Source organism: Periplaneta americana, chromosome 7 (genome assembly GCF_040183065.1).
Source record: "Periplaneta americana isolate PAMFEO1 chromosome 7, P.americana_PAMFEO1_priV1, whole genome shotgun sequence".
Taxonomy (NCBI): domain Eukaryota; kingdom Metazoa; phylum Arthropoda; class Insecta; order Blattodea; family Blattidae; genus Periplaneta; species Periplaneta americana.
In genome coordinates this window covers 27651591-27673997 of record NC_091123.1, presented here as the reverse complement: position 1 = coordinate 27673997, position 22407 = coordinate 27651591, and the positions used below count along the sequence as shown (strand labels likewise).

At 33.9% G+C, this 22407-nt stretch overlaps 1 protein-coding gene across 6 annotated transcripts in view; it reads right to left on the bottom strand.

Annotated features, from left to right (window-relative positions):
- Positions 1–22407, bottom strand: part of LOC138703012 (palmitoyltransferase ZDHHC3) — a 59632-nt gene that overhangs the window by 7989 nt on the left and 29236 nt on the right. For 3 of the 6 annotated variants that reach the window (XM_069830509.1, XM_069830507.1, XM_069830510.1), the window contains exon 7: positions 8656–20737. In XM_069830509.1, the coding sequence (XP_069686610.1) occupies positions 20579–20737 (159 nt within the window). In that variant the 3' untranslated portion in view covers positions 8656–20578. Of the gene's footprint in view, positions 1–8655; positions 20738–22407 lie in introns of those variants that run through there. The other 3 variants (XM_069830508.1, XM_069830511.1, XM_069830512.1) reach the window with 3 other exon arrangements.

Sequence of the window (22407 nt, the reverse complement as noted above, 5' to 3'; positions counted from 1 at the left end):
ATAGTCTCATTCCAAGTATATTATGTCAGAATAATTTAAGACAATGTCCCTTTAATATTTTGCAAGTATTTCTAAATTCCCACCATATACATACAAGTATCTGCATTCTTTTCGGGAAAGGTATATAAACGAAAATTTTATTATACAGAGCAAGCCAAAAGGAATTCAAAATCTTGAATCTTATAACTTTCAAAAGTTTTCTTAGTGAATCGTGAAAGCCTCAGAAACTGTACATTCTCTTACATTGTGCGATTCCGTGATGCATCAAATAAGACAGTGAAGTGGATTTAGTTATTTGAAATGACCTCAATGAATACTCTGACCTTTTTACCTCTTTTCTCTTTTTGTTGACTTGCAGACGAAAGCAGAACCAACTTTAGAAGTACAGGTACTTGAAATCATTTCAACACCAGCAACGAAAAAAAGTCCGAACTCTCCTTTTATGAACACTGTTTGTTGTATGCTGTTATATATGTACATTATAACCACAACTACAACTTTATCCTTTAAGAATTTATATTCATCATCACTTCTAGAAACAAAAATAAACTGTCTTTAATTGTAACATGGGTGTTCAATGGTGCCACAATCAGACAGAAAAAAAATCTGCGCCAAACCTAGGGAGATAATTTTCAGGAAGGATAAATAATACAATAATCCTCTTGACTTGCTTGTGTATTATCCGGTACATTACAAATATGGATTCATGTGTTTAATAAGAACATTTAATACATACAAATACGCAATATAATATACAAGTTCTAATCTACAAGCAGAAGTGACAAATTGATCGAAAATTTTGTACACATTTACTTAGCAGTAATATTTTCGCCGTTTTGCTTGTAACAGATATACAATAAATACTTTCAATAGCAATACATAGGGTGGAAATGGTGTATTCCAAGAGGAGATGCAATTCAAGCCCCATAGGTAATGGGTTTATTAGTAATAGATCAGTCAGGTACTAGATGCTCACTTCTGCTGCAACTTTTTACTAAGCAAGTCTCTCTCTTCGTTCTCTCACGCAAAGTGAAAGATCTCGCCCAGTTTCCGTCTCTTTTAGACAACCAGCAAGTTTTTATTCGTCTCCACAACTGATTCTGAATAGCAAACCCAAATTTGAAAACCATTTCCAGCCCTCAACAGTTCTTTTTTACAATCATTTATAAAACAACATTTTCTTAACTTACTGAAAATATTATGTATAGAATATTATTCTGAGGAAATAAATTCGTAAATTGTTTAACATATTCCATTAATTTATTAGAGTCTCAAACTTGTCAGCCAAGTTGTAACTAAAATAGACTTAAATTTAGAATATAAACAAAGATTATAATAAGTTTTGTACCACTCAATTTAATGTGTATGTCCAGGGGCAGGTATTTATGGAGATTAATTTTATCATTTGTGTTTTTTACTATTGATGTCGGCGGAGATTGTTGAAGATTGGTTTGTACTCTTGGAGGGAGATTAATGGAAATTTTGGAAAATACAATTATTTTGGAATTGAGTATCAACTCAGTATGAATTTTTTTTTTATTCAATGCAGTGGCACTTGACTAGAGTCATTGGCCGTACATTGGCGATAAAAACTAAAAGGAAAGAAAACGAAATAAAGTGAACAATGTGCAAGTGAAACTACGAAGGAGAGGATGTCAGCACTGCTGCATTCTTTCTCTGGCCTCCCAGTACCTACCACAAAGCTGACAGATGAAAGTGCTGGACAAGAGTATGAATATTACTTTCCAAATAATTAAAATTAAAGATTCGTTGGATTTTGGTAAAGGTGCGGTATGGTCAATAGGAAATATTTGTTGGATTAAGACTATATTTAACACACATTCATTAAAAACGAAAAAAACTTGCAGCCCTCAAATTAAGACTCAAATTATTAGTGAAATATTGAATTCTCCGTCGATTGAGTTCACTAATGTAATCAGAACACCTGGAATACCATGTAATGCAGCCTACTTGAATATATAACAAATTCAAATGAAAAAAAAAAATCCGGAAAAAAAAAACTCAGAATATGAAATTCGCTATAAAATGACGCGTCGTCCACACCTGTGGAGTAACGGTCAGCACGTCTGGCCGCGAAACCAGGTGGCCCGGGTTCGATTCCCGGCCGAGGCAAGTTACTTGGTTGAGGTTTTTTCCGGGGTTTTCCCTCAACCCAATATGAGCAAATGCTGGGTAACTTTCGGTGTTGGACCCCAGACTCATTTCACCGGCATTATCACCTTCATCTCATTCAGATGCTAAATAACCTCAGATGTTGATAAAGCGTCGTAAAATAACCTACTAAAATAAAATAAATAAAAAAACGACGCAATAGTAATAATTCGCGAATGTGTTCATATTTCGCTATTAGAACTCTATTTCGCGATTGTTTTATCCGCATATTATTAATCACAATCACTTAATTCGTAAAGATTAGTAAAAATCTATTGTATATCTATTATGTCGTGATTATCGCGATCTCCATAAATACCCAGCCCTGTGTATGTCTTATACAGTAAGTTTGTAAAAGTAAAGTAAGTTATTTAAAATTCAAAATTTTAAGTATACAAATTCAGTGAATGTGGAACATGAAATGCTTTGTAATACCAGTAATTATCGATGCCACAGGAATTATAACGAAATAAGTCAAAAATTATTTTAAATCAATAATAATAAAACACTGAGAACATTACATTACATAAATAATGAAAGTTCTGCAGTCTGGAACATTGAGCATGAATGATATAGTGCACTGCTTGTTCAAGAAAAGAATTTTTGTGATAATTATGATGATAAAATCAATAAATACATGGAATTAGAGAAGAAATTATAAAACAGCATTTTTTAATCCCCTCCAAAACCAACTGATTTTATGAAGTTCCTGCCTGTGACACCTCCCCGCCCCCAATTTTGGAAGTAAAACTATAGAAACAAGGGGGGAGCGTACAGCCAAGTAAATACGGTATGTATGTTTCATTATTCCACACTCAAACGTTTCGTCACTAATTTGGTGGATTTAAAACAAAAGATTCTAATTCTTAAAAAATTCGCACTATTTGCTACTTTCCACATTGTGATAAAGTTACTGGACAATGACAATGCACCACCAACTAATTCTGTAAATGGTGCGATGAATACCATTCTGCAAAGACCAGGGGCGAAGCCAGAAGAGAAGATGGGCTTCAAGTGGTGCCCACCCAAAGATAACACGTGGTTCCCCTTCACTCCACGTAAGTATTAAAAGCAAGGCTGAGACTTGGTCCGCAATACCTATCAGCCCAATTTATTCATTATATTAATTAATGTTGCATTTAACTGACAACTTTTTCTCAACCATTACTTCACAGATTCTGTTACTGCTGTGCAAACATAATCTAAATTTTATATTCGGAATATGTATGATAAGACTTTCTTGTGTTAAATTTTAACGTACCTTGTTAACATGTTTCGACCTATTTTGGGTCATCTTCAGAACTAGTCGTTGTTGGTCTTGGCACCTCTTGTTTCCTGTGAGGGTGCGTTCGTAGTGTAGAGTCAAAGAGTGTGTTTTGAAATTGAGTTATGTGTTGAGAATATCGTTGGGGTGTGTTTTCGTGTGTCTGTATATTTCATATTGTTCTAGTGTGTTGAGTTTCTGGCTTTTTGGTTGGCTGTGCAGTATTTCCATGTCTGTGTTGATGTCTCTGTAGGTGTGGTTAGCATTTGTGATGTGTTCTGCATATGTGGAGGTGTTTTGTAATTTTGTTATGGCTGTGATGTGTTCTTTGTAACGTGTTTGAAATGATCTGCCTGTCTGTCCTATGTGGAAGTTGTTGCAAGTGTTACATTTGATTTGTATACGCTTGTGTGGTTGTATTTGTTTGTTTGTGTGTTGAGATGTTTTTGTAGAGTGTTATTTGTTCTGTATGTGATGTTGTAATTTAATTTCTTGAATGAGGTTGCAATTTTACATGTGTTTTTGTTTTCGTATGTTAGTGTGATGTATTTTTTGTGTTCTTGTGTTTGTGTTGTATTCTTCTGTTTTTTTTTGTGGTTTTGTTTTGTCTTACGTACTATGTTATCTCTTGTGTTGGGGTTGTATCCGTTTTCTTGTGCTATGTATTTGATTGTGTTTAGTTCTTCGTTGTAATCCTGTTGGTTCATTGGTATGTTGAGTAGTCTGTGTACATTGTTCGGAATGCAGCTTGTTTGTATTGTGTGGAGTGGTTGGATGTGTTGTGTATGTGTGTTGTTGTTGTTGGTGTTGTTGTTGTTGTGGGTTTTCTGTATACTTTGAATGTGTGTTTGTTGTCTATTTTTGTTATTGTGATGTCTAGAAAATTTATGGATTTGTTGTTTTCAATTTCTAATATGTAGTGTAGCTTTGGGTGTATGAAGATGACCCAAAATAGGTCGAAACATGTTAACAAGGTACGTTAAAATTTAACACAAGAAAGTCTTATCATACATATTCCGAAGTGATACAGTGTTAAAAGTTGTGTAATAAAGATTATAAATTTTATGGTTAATATTTTTTTTAGTGTCTAGGTGGTGTGTAAATGGAAAATACTTTACTTAACCAGTAATAATCTAGTTTCATAACAATTTCAATAGTTTGGGACACAAGAAAGTAGAGTTGCCTAATTGAACATTCTACCCACCCAAATGCCTTTCCTCGAAATAAAAATGCTGACTATGCCACAGAAAGAATAATAATAATGCTGACAGCGAAACCAGGTGACCTGGGTTTGAATCCCAGTCGGGGCAAGTTACCTGGTTGAGGTTTTTTTCCAATATGAGCAAATGCTGGGTAACTTTCGGTGTTGTACCCTGGACTCATTTCACCAGCATTATCACCTTCATTTCATTCAGACACTAAATAACATAGATGATGATACAGCGTCGTAAAATAACCCAATAAAAAATAATAATAATTATGATGATCCACTATTTCAGTAATTATGTACTGATCATAACATATTTAATTTTTTTTGTCCCAAAGTAGCCTATTTATACTTACAGAAAAATGATTTATAAACATTTTTATAAACATTCTTCAAAGCACTGCAATACTGATCATATTGTGCTAAAAACGACACTAGTGTCTTAATATGCACTATGAGACAATACTATATCAATGTCAGCTCTAAATAGAAGCAGATACATTGCTAAATAGAAGCAAGTAACGATTTAGGTACTTTCTTCTCATTACTCTACCTAATGTACGAGTTTATATCGAATCACATAATTTTAATAAGTTGGTGTTCCTGTATCAAAGTGCACTTATGTTGCAGTCATTATGTGCACAAAAAAAGTTAATTTCTTGTGCTATAGAAAACTGATGGATGAAGCATTTATAATCCACAAATTTCTGTAATTTAACTATTAACTATAAAATCATCATCAGAATGAAGGATTACATCACGCAAATCACAAATAAACAAATGTATCAAATGAGTACATTCTTACTAAGTAGTACTCTAAATATTCTATCTCGTGTCAGATAGAAATAAAATCTCTTAAGAGAGAAATGAATATGTACACGTTTCCTAATTATGATATTATCTGTTAACTTTATGTCTCACAATGTTTTGTGGCCGAAACTTACCACTAATATTCTCCTGAAACAATTTATTTCATAGGACTCATAACAATCAAAATCTTTTGGGTCAGGCAGTCCTAAAAAGCTTTAAATATTCTTCTTCAAAGCTAGTATGAGATTTAGATCCGCGGTGCTACAGCCCACGAAGGGCCTAAACCGAGCAGTCGGCCACTGGTCTCACACCCACATGCCGAAGCAGAGGTGGACGATCATCCAACCAGAATGGAGGTACCGTGTGGTTAGCACGATGATTCCCCCAGCCGTTATAGCTGCCATTTGCAACCGGATTTCGCTACCTATCGTAGCTCCCCAAGTGCATCACGATGTTGGGTGGGCACCAGTCCCATACACTGGCCGAAATTTCATGAGAAAATTTCTTTCCCCATGAGGTCTCGAACCAGCGTGCATTCCGTAACGCGAGTCCTAGGCAGGATGCCTTAGACCACGACGCCACGGCGCGGGACTCAAAGCTAGTATAGGACTGAAAAACAATAATGTTACCTTGATGTAGATGCTAGGACATGAAGGTGTGGAAGGTAATGAATGTGCCGATTGCCTTTTGATAGGCCAAATTATAAGCCCTGAATCCTATTGTGGACTTACCCAGAGTCATGTAAAAAAGTAAATCAAAGCCTTGCAGAAAAAATAAAAATCAGTGTACTTGGAAAATGATCGAGAACAGTAGTGGCCGGTGATCGAAATCCTCGGTGAGGCCAGATGCAACTACATAGTTTAAGTGCTTCCGATAGGAAATGTTTGTTTATGATATTAATTATTATTGTTATTATATTATTAATATCATTATTACTGTATTATTATTATTATTATTATTATTATTATTATTATTATTATTATTAGTCTATTCTTATTATCAATGAAAAATAATAATTTCACTCACCAAATAAGCTGTTATGCTGTGAGTTTCAGTGATTGTTTCAGTGTGATGAAGCAACCCACATTATGTGTTGAAATTCCACTTTCTTTCTTTTCTTTTTTATTTTTTTCCTTTGACAGTAACAAACAAGACCAAGAGAAGTTTATTTTGCCTCACATTACCACATAACCATTTATGTTGCCCATACCAGGATGCAATAGAAACTCGCGTTTTAAGATTATGTGTCAGAAAAATTATCAGCGATGTCGTGGGTATCTCGGTAGTCTCTCTCTTTATTTAAAACTTCCTTTCTTTCAGTATTATTTCTCTCATTTGTTTCTGTTTATATTTTCCCAAAATACATAACAACATTGGCCCAGATTCACGAAGTACAATAGTAGAACACCCTCGCTTCTGTCATATACTGAGACATAAGGGGAGAGAATCGAGTGGGTCTCTGCCTGCCAAAGAGCTGGAATTTTGTTATTTATGGCCTAGTTAGGAAAACAAGTCACCACTGCTATTCCCACCCCACTCTACCCTTGAGGCTGGCCCATGGATGGGAGGAGTGAAACCTGACCAGGCCAGCCGAATTGTGCCTCAGCTACAACGTTTTAAGCGTAAACTCAAAGCCCGCGAAAGGACATGAAATGCATTGACAGACCCGGCACGAACGATTCTGGCCTCAGGAACAAATTTTACTGCAAAACAGGTCTACATACATCACAAGCCAGACCCGGCACGAGCGATCCCAGCCTCAGGAACAAATTTTACTGCAAAACAGTTCTATATACATCAAAGTTTTCAAATGCTTCTACAGTGATATATGCTTCATTCAAATAACTAATATATTATATAAAAGCACAAAATTTGATTTCAGTTACGCCAAGTGACTGAGGCCCGGCCTCACTTGCCTCAGTCAATCAGCCGCCACTGATCGAGAATAAAGAAAGTGAAAAAGTTTGAAACTTTAGCCCTTTAAGTTACCATCTTGAAAAGATGGGCAAGAGCGAGGATGACTTCTGTCGACTATGTCTAAGAGTGAGCAGAATATAATATTCCCTGTGATTATGAAGTTACAGCTCGTAGAAATCTGATGTCTAAGTAATGCCTTACGATGTCAAAGATGCAGCCCCTATGATGAACTTGAGCTTATATGAAAGCTTAAATCTTACAACGCACAAGTTGGCCTGGGTGGCGCAGTCGGTAAAGTTCTGGCCTTCTGTGCCTGAGGTTGCGGGTTCGATCCCGACCAAGGTCTATGGCATTTAAGTGTGCTTAAATTGGACAGGCTCATGTCATTAGATTTACTGGCATGTAAAAGAACTCCTGCGGGACAAAATTCCGGCACACTGGCTACGCTGATGTAACCTCAGCAGTTGCAAGAGCATCGTTAAATAAAAAACATAATTTAAATTTTAAAATTTACAACACACAAAGCAGAGTATGCCAAAAAAATTACTTTTAGGATACTGTGACAAGAAGAAATTACAGCCAATACAATCACTTCATATTTTTATTCCATCGTATCAAAATCTTAATATTGATATTTCGATATTTTTCACATATTAAACTGAGATACTGGTACCGAAAAAATGAATATTTCGCTAAATAAATATTTTAATAGATAAAACAAATAAAACAAAGTAGTAAAAGCAAGTAATGATGTGAATTGATATTTTAAACCAAACTTTTACTGTAATAAATAAACACTGACAAACATAAAACAATACAGATTTTCCAAAGAAAAATTTAGTTATGTGAGTATATTTAGTTGGTTGATTGTTGCATCTTGGTAACACCAAGCTCACCATCACATATTGTTGTCCACCATTGTGGAGTAATGGTTAGCTTGTCTGACCATGAAATGAGCAGGCCCAGGTTCAACTCCTGATTAGGACAAGTTACCTGGTTGAGGTTTTTCCGGGTTTTCCCCTCAATCCAGCAAATGCTGGGTAACTTTCGGTGCTGAACCCAATAATTACTTTTCATTTTAAATGCCAAAAAGAAATACAGTGCTCAAGGAATTGTTGCATATTATTTTATTACAAAATTATGAAGAAATATGCAATTTTTTAGCAGAAAAATAAATTTGTATATTTCTTCGTAAGTCTGTAATAAAATATATGCAACAATTTCTTTCAGCACTGTAATAAATGCAACCACAAAAATATATCTATACTTACTTCAAAATCAAGTATCATTTAAGAATTATGTAAATTTATTCAGCTACAACACTAAAAAAATACATTTCATTTTAAAATAAACATTAACATAATATACAATTAGGCATGCATTACACAAATAAAAAAATAATTCCATTTAACCAAAATTACACGTAACTTATAGTAACCATGTAACCACTAAAATGTGTACAGTATTGCTATGTTATGGCCGCGCCAACATGATTTTTTTTTATAGAAAATTATCTTCATATTTTTGGTTTTATAAAATCAACATTTGATCTAACAAAGATTTTAGTAGCCACTGGCATATTCAGATAAGTTGTGGGGGAAGAGGTAGAAATGACGAAGTTTTTATTTTTATTTTCTTTCATAAAAAGACCTCTTGTACACAAAGAGGAAATGATTGATCTTCTTTTATTTCAGTCAGCACTTTGTAAACTGAAATATGTAAGAGAAAAAAGTAGAGAAGTACTTCCCACGTTATTCTTCTCAATTTCGAACCTCTTAATGGGGGTCTTATAATTTTTCTATCTCCCAATTTTAAATACTGCCTTGCCAGTAGCAATGTGGAATTGTTTTTTTCCTTAATTACATCAGTTTTGGCACTATCTACTCATCAAGTTATCTGCAGTCATAAAAGTTGAAGAGTAACTTAGTGAACTTACAGGAAAAAAATAAGTATGTCCACTTTTGAGTGAATTTAGATCCTGTATTTATTCCAAATATTATTTAAGGTACCGTCATTAGAAAATTCATGTACAGTGAGGCTTCGATTATTGTCTGTGATCACTATCATCCATATTTAATACCATTAATTTCGATTGCTGTCAAAACTCTACTAGACATCGCTTTCGCCATATTTTGTACCAATACATTTCTCGTGGATGAATAACATTCGCATAATCTCGAGTATTCCATGATGCACAAAATCAAATTAATGAAGGCTACAATCAACGAACATGGAGTCTTCTACATCTTCCAACTAACTTTCTGTCACGTCTCATGCATGTGCAGTCTGTTAAGGCGTGCATCTGTCTTCTGAATTATTACAAGTAAAATGGCCACATCTGTTGATATGTAGCAGTTTTCAATCACGTTTATTGAACATTAGTTTTATAATGTAAATCTTTTGTATGGTTATGAACTTTTTTTGTGAATGTGATCATGACATTCTGTAGCATTTTGTAGGCCCACTGTCCTCGTGGCATAAACATGTTATATTGGCATCTCAGAGTTGTTGTGTTTATTGAGTTCTACAGCATTTATTAAGTTTTACTGTTAAAATCCTGTATGAAATGTAATGGATTAGTCATGCTATTGAATTAAATAAACGTGACAGAGCTGAGAAGTGATATTTCTAGTAATACATAATCTTATTCAAAGTTATAACCTAAACTTTGTACTAGTAAAGACATCATTTCCAGTTTTCGACCTTCCATTGTAAGTATTTTTACTAGAAAATGGGTGTGGATTGGAAAGAGAGGAAACTGTTTTGTAACCTTTATATGAAACAAGTCAAAGTCAAGATAGGAGAAGAAATGTCTGAAGGAAGTGAAACAGGGAGAGGAGTACGACAAGGATGCCCTTTATCACCTATCCTGTTCAACATCTACTTGGAGGTTTTAGTGAAGAACTGTTTTCAGAACATAGGAGGGGTGATAGTAGGAGTAAGAAGAATAAGATTTGCTGATGATATGGCATTGTTAGCAGAAGAAGAGACTATACTAAGGGATATGCTACTGGAGCTAAATGACAGCTGTGAGCAGTATAGGACCAGTGGCGAAGCTACGTGGAGGCAATTGAGGCAATGCCTACCCAGAAAAAATCTCAAGATAAAGAATTATAAATAAGCCTCTAACATAAATTTGTCGACCTTAATAATTACTGTGATTGAGAAAATCAGCAGTTTATACAGAATTCTTCGTTCATCAGCCGCTAGATAGTGGCACATGTCAACGACAAAATCTGTCTGTTGTGCTCGGCCAGGGTGATGGGCATCTGCGGGTGAGACAATTTCTCGCTTGCCTCTTCTGCCACTTCAACAGGCTTTGGCTTTACGACAGGGATTGGAGGGTACGGAAAATAGTGTGAGGTTGTTTGAATTTCTAGCAACCCCCTCCACGTCGCAAGGAGGCATGTCTCATGACCAACCATAGTGACCAACAAAGAATATTCAAACTTTCTCTCGCTTGCAGTTGGTGTTGCCAATTTATGGTAGCCACAACTAGCTATTTTTAATTAATTTCCAGCGGCAACATTGATGAAAGTTTTGTATTGTACTATTTTTTTTGTTAATTTAGCGAGGTTTTAAAGCCCTCTTAGCGACAGGAATAAAAATTTTCTCCATTGATAACATATTTATAGTGAATTTTTACTGCTGTTTAAGGACTTTATCACAAACACTGTTGGCAACACTGCTTTAGTGGGAAATACTTCTTTTGATTTAGTCGGCACAAAAGTTACCCAAGACCATTTTTGTTGTTAGAATTAAGTGTGAGTTTACTAGATTGTGTCCGAAATAATGAGTGAGTGAAGATCATTTTTGTATTATTTTGTGAGAATTAGGTGTATTTGTCCCCTCAAAGACTTTTAGATTATGTTGTCCTATATGGCCTGGTAAGTGTATATGTGGAAGTGTTCAAATTAGTTCGTTTGTTTTTAATGTTTCCTGTGACCACAGTTTCTTCTGAAAGGAATGAGTACTTTGAAAAGAATAAAAACATACTTACGTAATTTTGATCAATGAAAGACTCAGCTGTCTTAGTACTATTGCCATTGAGAAAAAGCTAGTGAAAGAACTGATAAGTGACCAGATGTTCAAGGATCGTGTCATTGACAATTTTGCCACCAAGAAAACTCGCCGTTTGGAACTACTGTACAAAAAAATTTAAGGTAAGACTTTCTGCCTACCCACTCTTTAAAAACTGGCTTCCCCACTGTATAGGACGAAGATAAATGTAAGCAAGACGAAGATCATGATTATCGGAAGAAAAATAAAGAAGATAAACTTGAGAATTCTAAATGAGACAGTGGAACAAGTGGACAGCTTTAAATATTTGGGGTGTACTATAAGTAGTAACATGAGCTGCTGCCAGGAAGTCAAAAGGAAGATAGCAATGGCAAAGGAAGCCTTTAATAGAAAAGGAGCATCTTCTGAGGACCTCTGGAAAAAGAATTAAGGAAGAGACTAGTGAAGTGCTTTGTGTGGAGTGTGGCATTGTATGGGGCAGAAACATGGACATTACGACGAAGTAAAATGGAGAAACAGAATAAGAAATGAAGCTGTGTTGGAAAGAGTGGGTGAAGGAAGAAAGATGCTGAAATTGATCAGGAAGAGAAAAAGGAATTGATTGGGTCACTGGCTGAGAAGAAACTGCGTACTAAAAGATGCACTGGAAGGAATGGTGAACGGAAGAAGAGTTTGGGGCAAAAGATATCAGATGATAGACGACATTAAGATATGTGGATCATATGTGGAGACTATGAGGATGGCTAAAAATAGGAGATTGGACAGATAGCTATGAAGGAAAGAACGGAATTAAATCCAATTAGAATATCTGCACTGGGTAATATCTTTGTATGCCCCCCCTTTCGTATTGAATTGGGTTGCTTTAGCCTCATTTTCTTGTATAAATCTATGCATTATAACAGGTACTTGACAAAATGAAAATTCACTAATTTTAAGGAAAATATAAAGCAATTTTCAGTGAAACCAATTACGTTTTTAAACTTCAAAATGCTACACTGAAAAATCCATACATATGGACATCGCATTTTTTCATATTCTCTTCCATTGTACATTTCTTACTGCAACTAACGCAAAACTGTTTCATTACATACACTACTATCCCCCCCCCCCTCTTAAAATCACGACCTCATGCAATTTCGTCATAATATACATAAAATGCGTCTTGTACTTGTTATAACATGTTTTTTTTTTTTAATTCAAGATGGCCACAACAAGCAGCAATAACGTTGTCAATAATAAATGTCATAAACATATAAACTAAATAACAAAAATTGTATTCACAGTGCACAAATTTGAGACTCAGAAACTCTATACCTATACATAAGATATTCTGCATTATTTAAAGGCATGATAAAACACTAGCTCACCTATTACGAACATATACAAATATACTAGAAGATTTACACATACAGTAGTTCAATTCCGAAAGCTCTCCAAGAGTTAAAAGCTTTAGGAATGTAACTAATGCAATATTCATTATTTACTATTTACCATTTTACAAACATAATACTCTCTCTTAAGAAAATAATTTCTTAAATGGGTAACATTTACAACAATGTCTCTTAACAAATCAAAAATATCTATTACAATAAAAGAAAGGTTAAAAAATATTACATACTTCCAAAATACAAGCTATGATGACAATTTCTTACATCCATGGGTATATTTCAGGCCTAGTGGGCTCAGGCAGTGTCAGGGTACTATTTTTCGAGGCTGGGCAGTGCCAGGACATTTTTAAGACTTTCATATTATCATCAAATTTTGTATTTATAAGAAGTCACTTAAACAATTTCATAATGAAGTCTACTTCGCAGACTTAACAACCTCTGCATCTAGATTCGAACCTATGTATATTTGTCTGACATTCCATAAGTATTTTTGCAGAAATGGTGATGAATTGGTGATGATGATGATGATGAAATGATGATGACGACGACAAGTACTACCGGTACTATCGAAATCCCAGAGCCAGGGCACTATTTTGTTTACAAATACAGTACACCACTGTTTACATTATAACTGAAGTGATAAGAACTCATATCAGTTTGCTAAACCTTGTCACTTCTCGGATATGTTTCTTTATATGAGATATAGTTTTCTCTACAGAATCTGAAAAACAGAATCAACATTTCCAAAGTTCTGTATATAAAATAAGTACAACCTTGAAATTTCAGTGAAAATTAGAACATTTCGAATCTTTTTGATGTCATCTATCATATACACGGCGAACCATAAATAATGTCGTTAATTTCAAGGGGTTATTCTTTGAGATATTTCAAGCAAAAAAGGATAATACAATTTTCCTAATTTTTGTTTCCTTTTCGAGAAAAAAAAAATGTTTTATATGAAACATTTCATACCGTATTTCGGGAAAGCCATTGATTTAATTCCCAATACGCTCTGTCAATTTAAGAGAGCAATGTGTTATTGCAATAAATGATTTAAAGAATTTCAATTTTGTCTTTTAAATGTGCAGAAATTTGATCTGAAGAAATGTAACATTTTACAATTTCTTTGCAGAACGAAAAGTTACATTTGTTCGGATCAAATTTCTGCACATTTAAAGGACAAAATTAAAATTCTTTCAATCAACTATTATCATAATACACTGCTCTCTTAAATTGGCAGAGCGTATTGAGAATTAAATCAATGGCTTTTCTGAAATACGCAATGGAATGTTTCCCATAAAACAATTTTTATCTAGAAAAGGAAGCAAAAACGAGCTAAATTGTATTAAACTTTGTTTGAAATGTCTCAGAATAACGTCTGAAATTAAAGACATTATTTACGATTCACCCTGTACGGAGAAAACCGACATTACCAATAATAAATTAGAAAGCTTTTGTTATATACATGGTACTATTATAAGAACTCTTAGAAAGAAAACCAGAGAAAAAGTGAAACTGAACTTCATAAACTATGGCAGTAACAAGCTGCTTTGTATGGCAGCTCTGAACTTCGAGGAACTCAGACATAAAATGTCATCTAAATATCTTCGTTTTCAAGAAAAACTGAAGAAACAGAAATTGATGGTTGAACATTTAATGAACAAAAATATATAAAAACGAATATTACAATATTATCTATTAAAAATGAGAAATATAAGCAGGTGTGAAAATAATGAAAATAATGAAGCACATAAGATCTACAACAGACCAAAGGGTCTTACTTACTTACTGGCTCTTAAGGAACCCGGAGGTTCATTGCCACCCCCACATAAGCCCGCCATTGGTCCCTATCCTGAGCAAGATTAATCCAGTCTCTACCATCATATCCCACCTCCCTCAAATCCATTTTAATATTATCTAAAGCAGCAAACCTATTTGAAATTTCAACCTGATAACGTTGCTTAGTTTCCTCGTCCTTTAATTTCAGAATATTGAACCTATTAATATTAGCTTGTTGCTCTACTCGCTTGGCTACTGATAGTCTTTCTCTTAATTCTCCAATTACCAAATAATGGTCACAATTACAGTCTACCCCCTGAAAGTTCGAATGTCTACTATACTAGTGTGCCTTCTTTTATCTATCAAGATGTGAGCTATCTGGTTATGTGTCATTCCGTCTGGAGAAATCCACAAAGGGTCTACAGTTTAGAAAAAGAAAAGAAGACGACAAAGTCTGATTATACAAAATGTTTTTACATTACATCTGTGAACAATCCCTCAATGACCAATCCTCAAACTGTGAAAAGCATAGTATATATAAATTCTAAATTATAGACATCAGCTCAAAGAATTTGAGTGACCACAAGGGTCCTGAATACAATAAACATGTACAATAATGTGATGTGATACATTAAAAAAAAAAGAAAGTTAATTGTTGAAGGCAAATATAAGTGGATTAATTGAAATAGAGATGATGATGTAATATTTGAAGAGAATCCTTGATAATATTTATAATATTTATAAGGACAGACATTACATAATCAAAAGGAATGTGAAGTTCCTTAAGATAATTCCATGTGAATTTGGAAATAGAACCTCTACTGCCAAACAGCAAACCAATGACGGACCATTGTTTAAGAGGGACGTTGTACTTTTGAGACAGATAAGGCAGACAAGGTTCATATATGACTTCTTCTCAATATCAACTTCGGTGGCCTGATTTAGGTTCCTTTCGAAACGGATAGTAGGGTCAAGAACAAGAGCCCGTTTTAAGTGTCCGTTAATAGCAATAATGTCTGCCCGTCTGAAAGAACCATCTGATGATACACAATGTACTTCCTCATGAATTTCCCAATTTAAAGTTTTTAACGATGTCACCAAAGCATGTCGTACACGATGATGTCTAGCATTGATCAGCAGCTCGCCTTTAGGGCAATGTCTTTGATTGAGCAGGCAGTTAACGCAACTATAGGATGCGATCCAGCAGGCAGTGGGTTGTCCAAACAAAATATGGAAAGAAAATTCTCTGCTGTGATTGTAACAGGCCAAAAGGCTTAATACTTGGAAGGATAAGGTTGAAGATTATGATGATGGATGATAATGATGATGATGCAGCGAAGTTCATCTTCCACGAATTTTCACAATAATGTATAAATTTTCAGTCTTCACATCAAAAACTGCTGCATTCTGAGACTTGCAGAGACATCTTATAAGCAACACAGAAAACTTAAAGGGAGGAAATGGTGAGTAATTTCATCTGGAAACCTTTCTATTCAGAAACAGTTCTTTAACGTGATATAAATCTGTGACATGTGTTTCCTAGTTTTATTTATTTAGATCTAATGGCAGGCACGATCATCTTAGAATAATACAAAATATAACACGAAAGTAAAATCCATGTAACCTATCAGACACAATCACAGACTTAAATTTAAATAATTTAGAAAACATGTTGCTTTTTTTTTCCTCACTAGAGGTTTGACTTATTTAGAGAAAATCAAAATTCGAGTGGAATATAATTGACTATTACACAATTAGAAGAAAGTATATAACGATTAGACGAAATAAAGTACTTTAATACAATAAAATAGACTATTCATTGACTTACTAAAATTCTATTTCACTAATGTTAGTTTCACCAAAACGTTTGAACAGTGGGAAATAAATGACAATCACAAAGCATGTTTTATAATACTGAAAAGAATTTGCACTTTGAAATGTTGGGAGACAAAGAAACAAATGCTAGGAAAATGATAAAAACAAACAAATGCTAGGCAGTGGATAAAATTGTAGCAATAAACAGCCATGATTTGTTGAAACACGTCCTTTCATACCATTTTATTGGTCAAAAGTAGTATGACATAGTAAAAGTCACTTTAAGATTTCATTTGAATAACATTGTATTAGAGAAAATGTGAAACTATATTCATAAATCTAGTAAAAGACTATTTGTTGGTACAAAGCATTCTGTTTTGAACTGTAACCCATTTAAGAAATTTAACACATGTTTGACACAAATATTCGACTTAAATGCCTACTTTGCAATTTTCATCAAATTTAGCCTCGAAAATGAAGAATCTTGAAGCCAAGTAAGTTATTATCTACTACACTAAAATTGACAATTGTGATATGACTCCACTACTTGGAAAAATTGTACTGCACCAATACTTTTCAGAGAGCTATACAATAAGTCTGAAGGGCTATCATGGCAACGTAGCGATATGACAGCCCTTCAACATGCAGTTATCGTTAAATCCATCATGATAACATGTCATATGCCTAACACCAATCTCAACAACTCTTCCTTTTTGATTATTTCAGTTACAAATTATTATTATTGAATGGTTCTGAGAGAGAGTGAGATAAATTCCAAAATAACTGGAATGAAGCACAGCTATGAAACAGATCAAGTCTCCCATTAAGGGCCAACAGTCTAACTTCATTATATTCAGTCTTATTACTGGATAGGACTGCAGAGATGACAGGTTACTGTTGCTAGAAGAGATATCTACTCGTCATGATAATACCATGTGCAAGTCATGCAGAAAGAAATTTTCTGACATATGTATTGCATTTACTATCCTGAACTGTTAGGTCACGAAGATCTAAAGATAATTTAGTAGTGAAGATGTCTGTGTTTTTTTTTTTAAGTGCTAATAAAATTTTAGGATAAGACCTACAAGGTGTATCAGAACATGTGGGAAAGCTCTGGGGAATTTCTAGAGGGCCTGAAAACAAGTAAAAATGTTCATATAAACATCTGGTCAATTTAGCTTAGTTTTTTAGTTACAGTCATTGTTCGTGTTGTACATAATATCTGTGACGATAAAGTTTAATTTACAACTTTCAATACACTAAACGTTAACAGCAGCATCATACTGCAACTTTTCAACAAATTACTTAAATGTTTTCCACTGAACTTAATTCAGCACATAGTTTTTCAGTTACAGTCATTGTTCGTATTGTACATAATATCTGTGATGATAAAGTTTAATTTACAACTTTCAATACACTGAACGTTAACAGCAGCATCATACTGCAACTTTTCAACAAATTACTTAAATGTTTTCCACTGAACTTAATTCAGCACATAGTTTTTCAGTTACAGTCATTGTTCGTGTTGTACATAATATCTGTGATGATAAAGTTTAATTTACAACTTTCAATACACTAAACGTTAACAGCAGCATCATACTGCAACTTTTCAACAAATTATTTAAATGTTTTCCACTGAACTTAATTCAGCACATAGTTTTTTTAGTTACAGTCATTGTTCGTGTTGTACATAATATCTGTGATGATAAAGTTTAATTTACAACTTTCAATACACTGAACGTTAACAGCAGCATCATACTGCAACTTTTCAACAAATTACTTAAATATTTTCCACTGAACTTAATTCAGCACATATGGTTCATGCATGATGGGGCACCGCCTCATTTTGCTCTTGTTGCTAGAGCAATTTTAAATCAGCAATTCCCTAATAAATGGCTAGGTCGTGAGGGCAGACATCCTGGCCTGTCCGTTCTCCCACCATCAACCCATTGGATTTCTACTTATGGGGTCATTTAAAGGCCATTTTGTATTCCAGACCTATTCTTAGCGTGGAAATTCTTCGCCAGCAACTTGAAGAAGGATGTCAGCAAATACGGCAGATGCCTGGAATATGAGAGAGAATAAGACAGTCGATGATGTGGTGCTCTGAAACCTGTATTAAAGCTCATGGTGACCATTTTGAGCACTTTTTGTAGAAGTTAGAAGTTTTTGTATAAGAAGAAAGTATTGTAAGTTGTTAATTAAACTTAATCATCACAGACATTATGTACACCACAAACATCGACTGTAACTAAAAAAACTAAGCGAAATTGACCATAATATATCATGTTTATATGAACTTTTTTGCGTGTTTTCAGGTCTTCTACCAATTCCCCAGAACTTTCTCATATGTTTTGATACACCCTGTATAAGAAATATGTCGGAGACCTACACAGCCCCTTCCTGCACTTTCAAAATTTAAAATTTTTTCACTTGACAGAGTCTTGAACTTTGCTTTAAAGGAATTCTGAAACACTTACAGTTGAACTCCTGACACATTCACCCAGTCACTCACTCACTGAGTCACAGGTTTGAATCCTTGGTCTAGTGATCTTTACTGCTGACAAATCTCCTTACTCACCCCTTTAAGCTTGTTAACCAAATTGGAGATGTCTAAATTTCGACCTTCTGCACTTCAAAATTTCCTGTACATGAAAGTGATCCACGGAGTGAGATTAATGGCCAAAAAGCTTGGAGCTTACATAGTTTCTTACCTACAGTCCAATGACTTCTTGCAAGAATGCATGGTTGTATACCATTTTAGTATGTTATTCCTCCTTCATTCTACTGCAATTCGTCAACAGTCCAAAGCCTGGTTGGAATCTCATAAGTGACAACAATAAGGCATCACTCATGAGGCAACTAAGCCAGGAAATAATGGGGTAGGGTGGTCAGTTCCTTTCCTCCTTCATTGCATACATCACTGACTAGTAACATATTTCACTAATCAGACTTCAGATGTATACAAACAACTGAAGAGCTTTCTCTCAAAATGAATTAAGTCCATTTTCAGTAATTTGACAGGAAGGACAAAAATTGTGGATGCTGTTTCGATTTATGCTGGATGTTTCCTGAGGGCTTAGTAGTATAGTAAAAAGAGTAAGGAAGCCTAGAAAAAACGAAGACCTTAAAAGAAACATGACCCACTATGATCGGACATTTATCATTTGCAGACAAGTGAGCAGTTAGAAAATTAGTCAACAAAGGTCGGGGTCAATTGTTATCTGATTACTCTATATTTTAGCAATTTCTATGATACCTCATGTACATCAAAAATAAAAACATTTAACGTCCATTATAGATTTATGGCATCCACGAGTATTCTAACAAAACTCAATGCTTGGGTTAGCTCACTCCATCAATGAACCACTCAATTCTGTGAAATAAGAAGACTTTTCACATATATTATTAATATCTCGGAGCAAAATTCTTCAAATATAAATAATTTTTTTTAATCTCCTTATATTAATCAGAAAAAAATGTGAAGCATATAATAATGGATGAAGCTGTTATTAATAGTATTCATAATAGTAGTCAAGATTTAGGCCATTAAAAGCGATACACAAATGAAATTATGCTTACATTTAATTCTTTCGAAAAGCCAACTCAATTTTCTTAATATCTGAACAATACATAATATCGAATCAGAGTTGTGACACGTAATTTCTAAAGTAGAGTGATTTTATTTATGCTTACACTGATTATGCATTGAAAGAGTTGTCAGAAACAAACCACTGATCATTACACAAGAAGCAATTCTTATATTATTGTTAGCTGCAAGCTGCAACAGGAATGATTTCGAAATATATAAAACAACACTTATACTCTTCACTACACCATACACAGCAAGTGTTAAATCTTAAACAAAGGCAATAACTCTCATATAAACAGCCATTCGACTTAGTTAACATTAACGTCGACTAAAATAATTTGTCACAAAAAAAATCTTAGAAATTCGAAATTGAATATACATTAAAATGATGATACTAACAGCGTGAATCAAAGAAGTTGTTGCATAAGTTAACAGCAAAAACAATTCCCACGCGATGTAAGTAGCTTTCCGTTAGTAAAGTCTTCTTTCTGGAATCTATAAATAATACTAAACGTAACACCTCTGTAGGATCTTAATTTCTTTTTTAAGTGTCGAAGTTTTCCTACTAAAAACTGATGGCAAAATATATATATATTTAAAATACTTACAACTTCTTACACTGAATAAAGGTAACTCTCAAGTTTGGTTTTTGGTGGTGGGCGAGTGAAAGGTGAAAACCATGCGAGAGAAAATCTACCAAACACTGCCTGAATACTCTTCCATCTTGATTTTTTCACCCAACGGGCTTCTTCTTTCTTCAGTTGTTCGATTCCCTGAAAATACAAATATACATATCCTGCAATATGACAGCAAATTCTCTTCCTATTCCCCCCACAACTTGCCAACTTTAACCCTTTTGAGTCCCATGTCGGATGACATGCGCCACTGCAATATCCGCGTTGCAGTCCCACGGCGGGCAGCATCCGACACATTTCTCGCGCAGAGTGACTGCAGTATTTGAATCCGTCCACAAAGGGTTAATCCTCAGGCACTAATATTTCAAGTCATACTTAAAGTCTTGCAGTATTCCTAGACTCACTATTTAATAATAATAATAATAATAATAATAATAATAATAATAATAATAATAATAATAATAATAAATATTATTATTATTATTATTATTATTATTATTATTATTATTATTATTATTTATACTGGCAAAGTTAAGACCATAGGGCCTTCTCTTACACTTTACCAGGTCACAAAATATATAAGCAGTGAAAATTTAGCAAAAAGTTTAAGAACAGAATACTAACATATTACAAAAAAATTAATAATAATAATAATAATAATAATAATAATAATAATAATAATAATAATAATAATAATAATAGCAAAACAAAATTTACACTAAACAACATGAAAATAATACCATAATAGAAAAAAGAAAGTAAAATACATTGGAATATAATAAAAGCAACTCATTTAGTACAGATGGTTAATATGGAAAACGTAAGGAAGAATATAACAAAATGGAATGGAGTGAAATAATAATTAAAAAAAAGAAAAGAAATACTAAAATTAAATAAAATTCACAATAAAAAGGGTATGATAATAAATTCATCTGGTGAACAAGAGAACAAAAAAGGGGAAAGGAAGAAAAAGAAATATATTTAATGTATTCCTAGGTATTAATTATTAGGAGTCCACACCTGTGGAGTAACGGTCAGCACGTCTGGCCGCAAAACCAGGTGGCCCGGGTTCGAATCCCGGTCGGGGCAAGTTACCTGGTTGGAGTTTTTTCTGGGGTTTTCCCTCAACCCAATACGAGCAAATGCTGGGTAACTTTAGGTGCTGGACCCCGGATTCATTTCACCGGCATTATCACCTTCATTTCATTCAGACGCTAAATAACCTATATGTTGATAAAGCGTCGTAAAATAACAAAATAAAAAAAAATTATTATTAGGAAATTTTTAACGGAATAATAATTATCTACATACAGTTAAAAAAAAAAAAAAAAAAAAAAAACCATGATGGGAAACTCATCGAATCTAATTGAAAGGAATGTTTATACTGTTCGTGGTTGTTATTACGAACATGATCGAGATTGTATGTTTGGGATTTGAAATAAAATTTTGAAATTTATTTTCATTTTTGTCTTTATACTCCCTGCATTTAAATTTAACAAGGCATAAACTTAAAACATTTTTGAACTAAATTTCTATTTGTACTGTATGAAAATATATCTACTTTAACAACTTGGATTTCATTTATAGATCTGGCAAGTCTTCTCACACTTATGTTCTGCATTTTCCAGGACTGTACCAGAATCGAAATCTGAATCCGGCATCCAAAAATAATTCTCGGAATGTATAAATGTCGTGGTTTTCAGTAAACAAAAAAGAAAAGGAACAAACTAACATTCCCTTTCTTTACACACTATTTTATCCTCTTCAATTTAAGGGCACAGCAACTCAAAAACAAGAACTTCACGAAT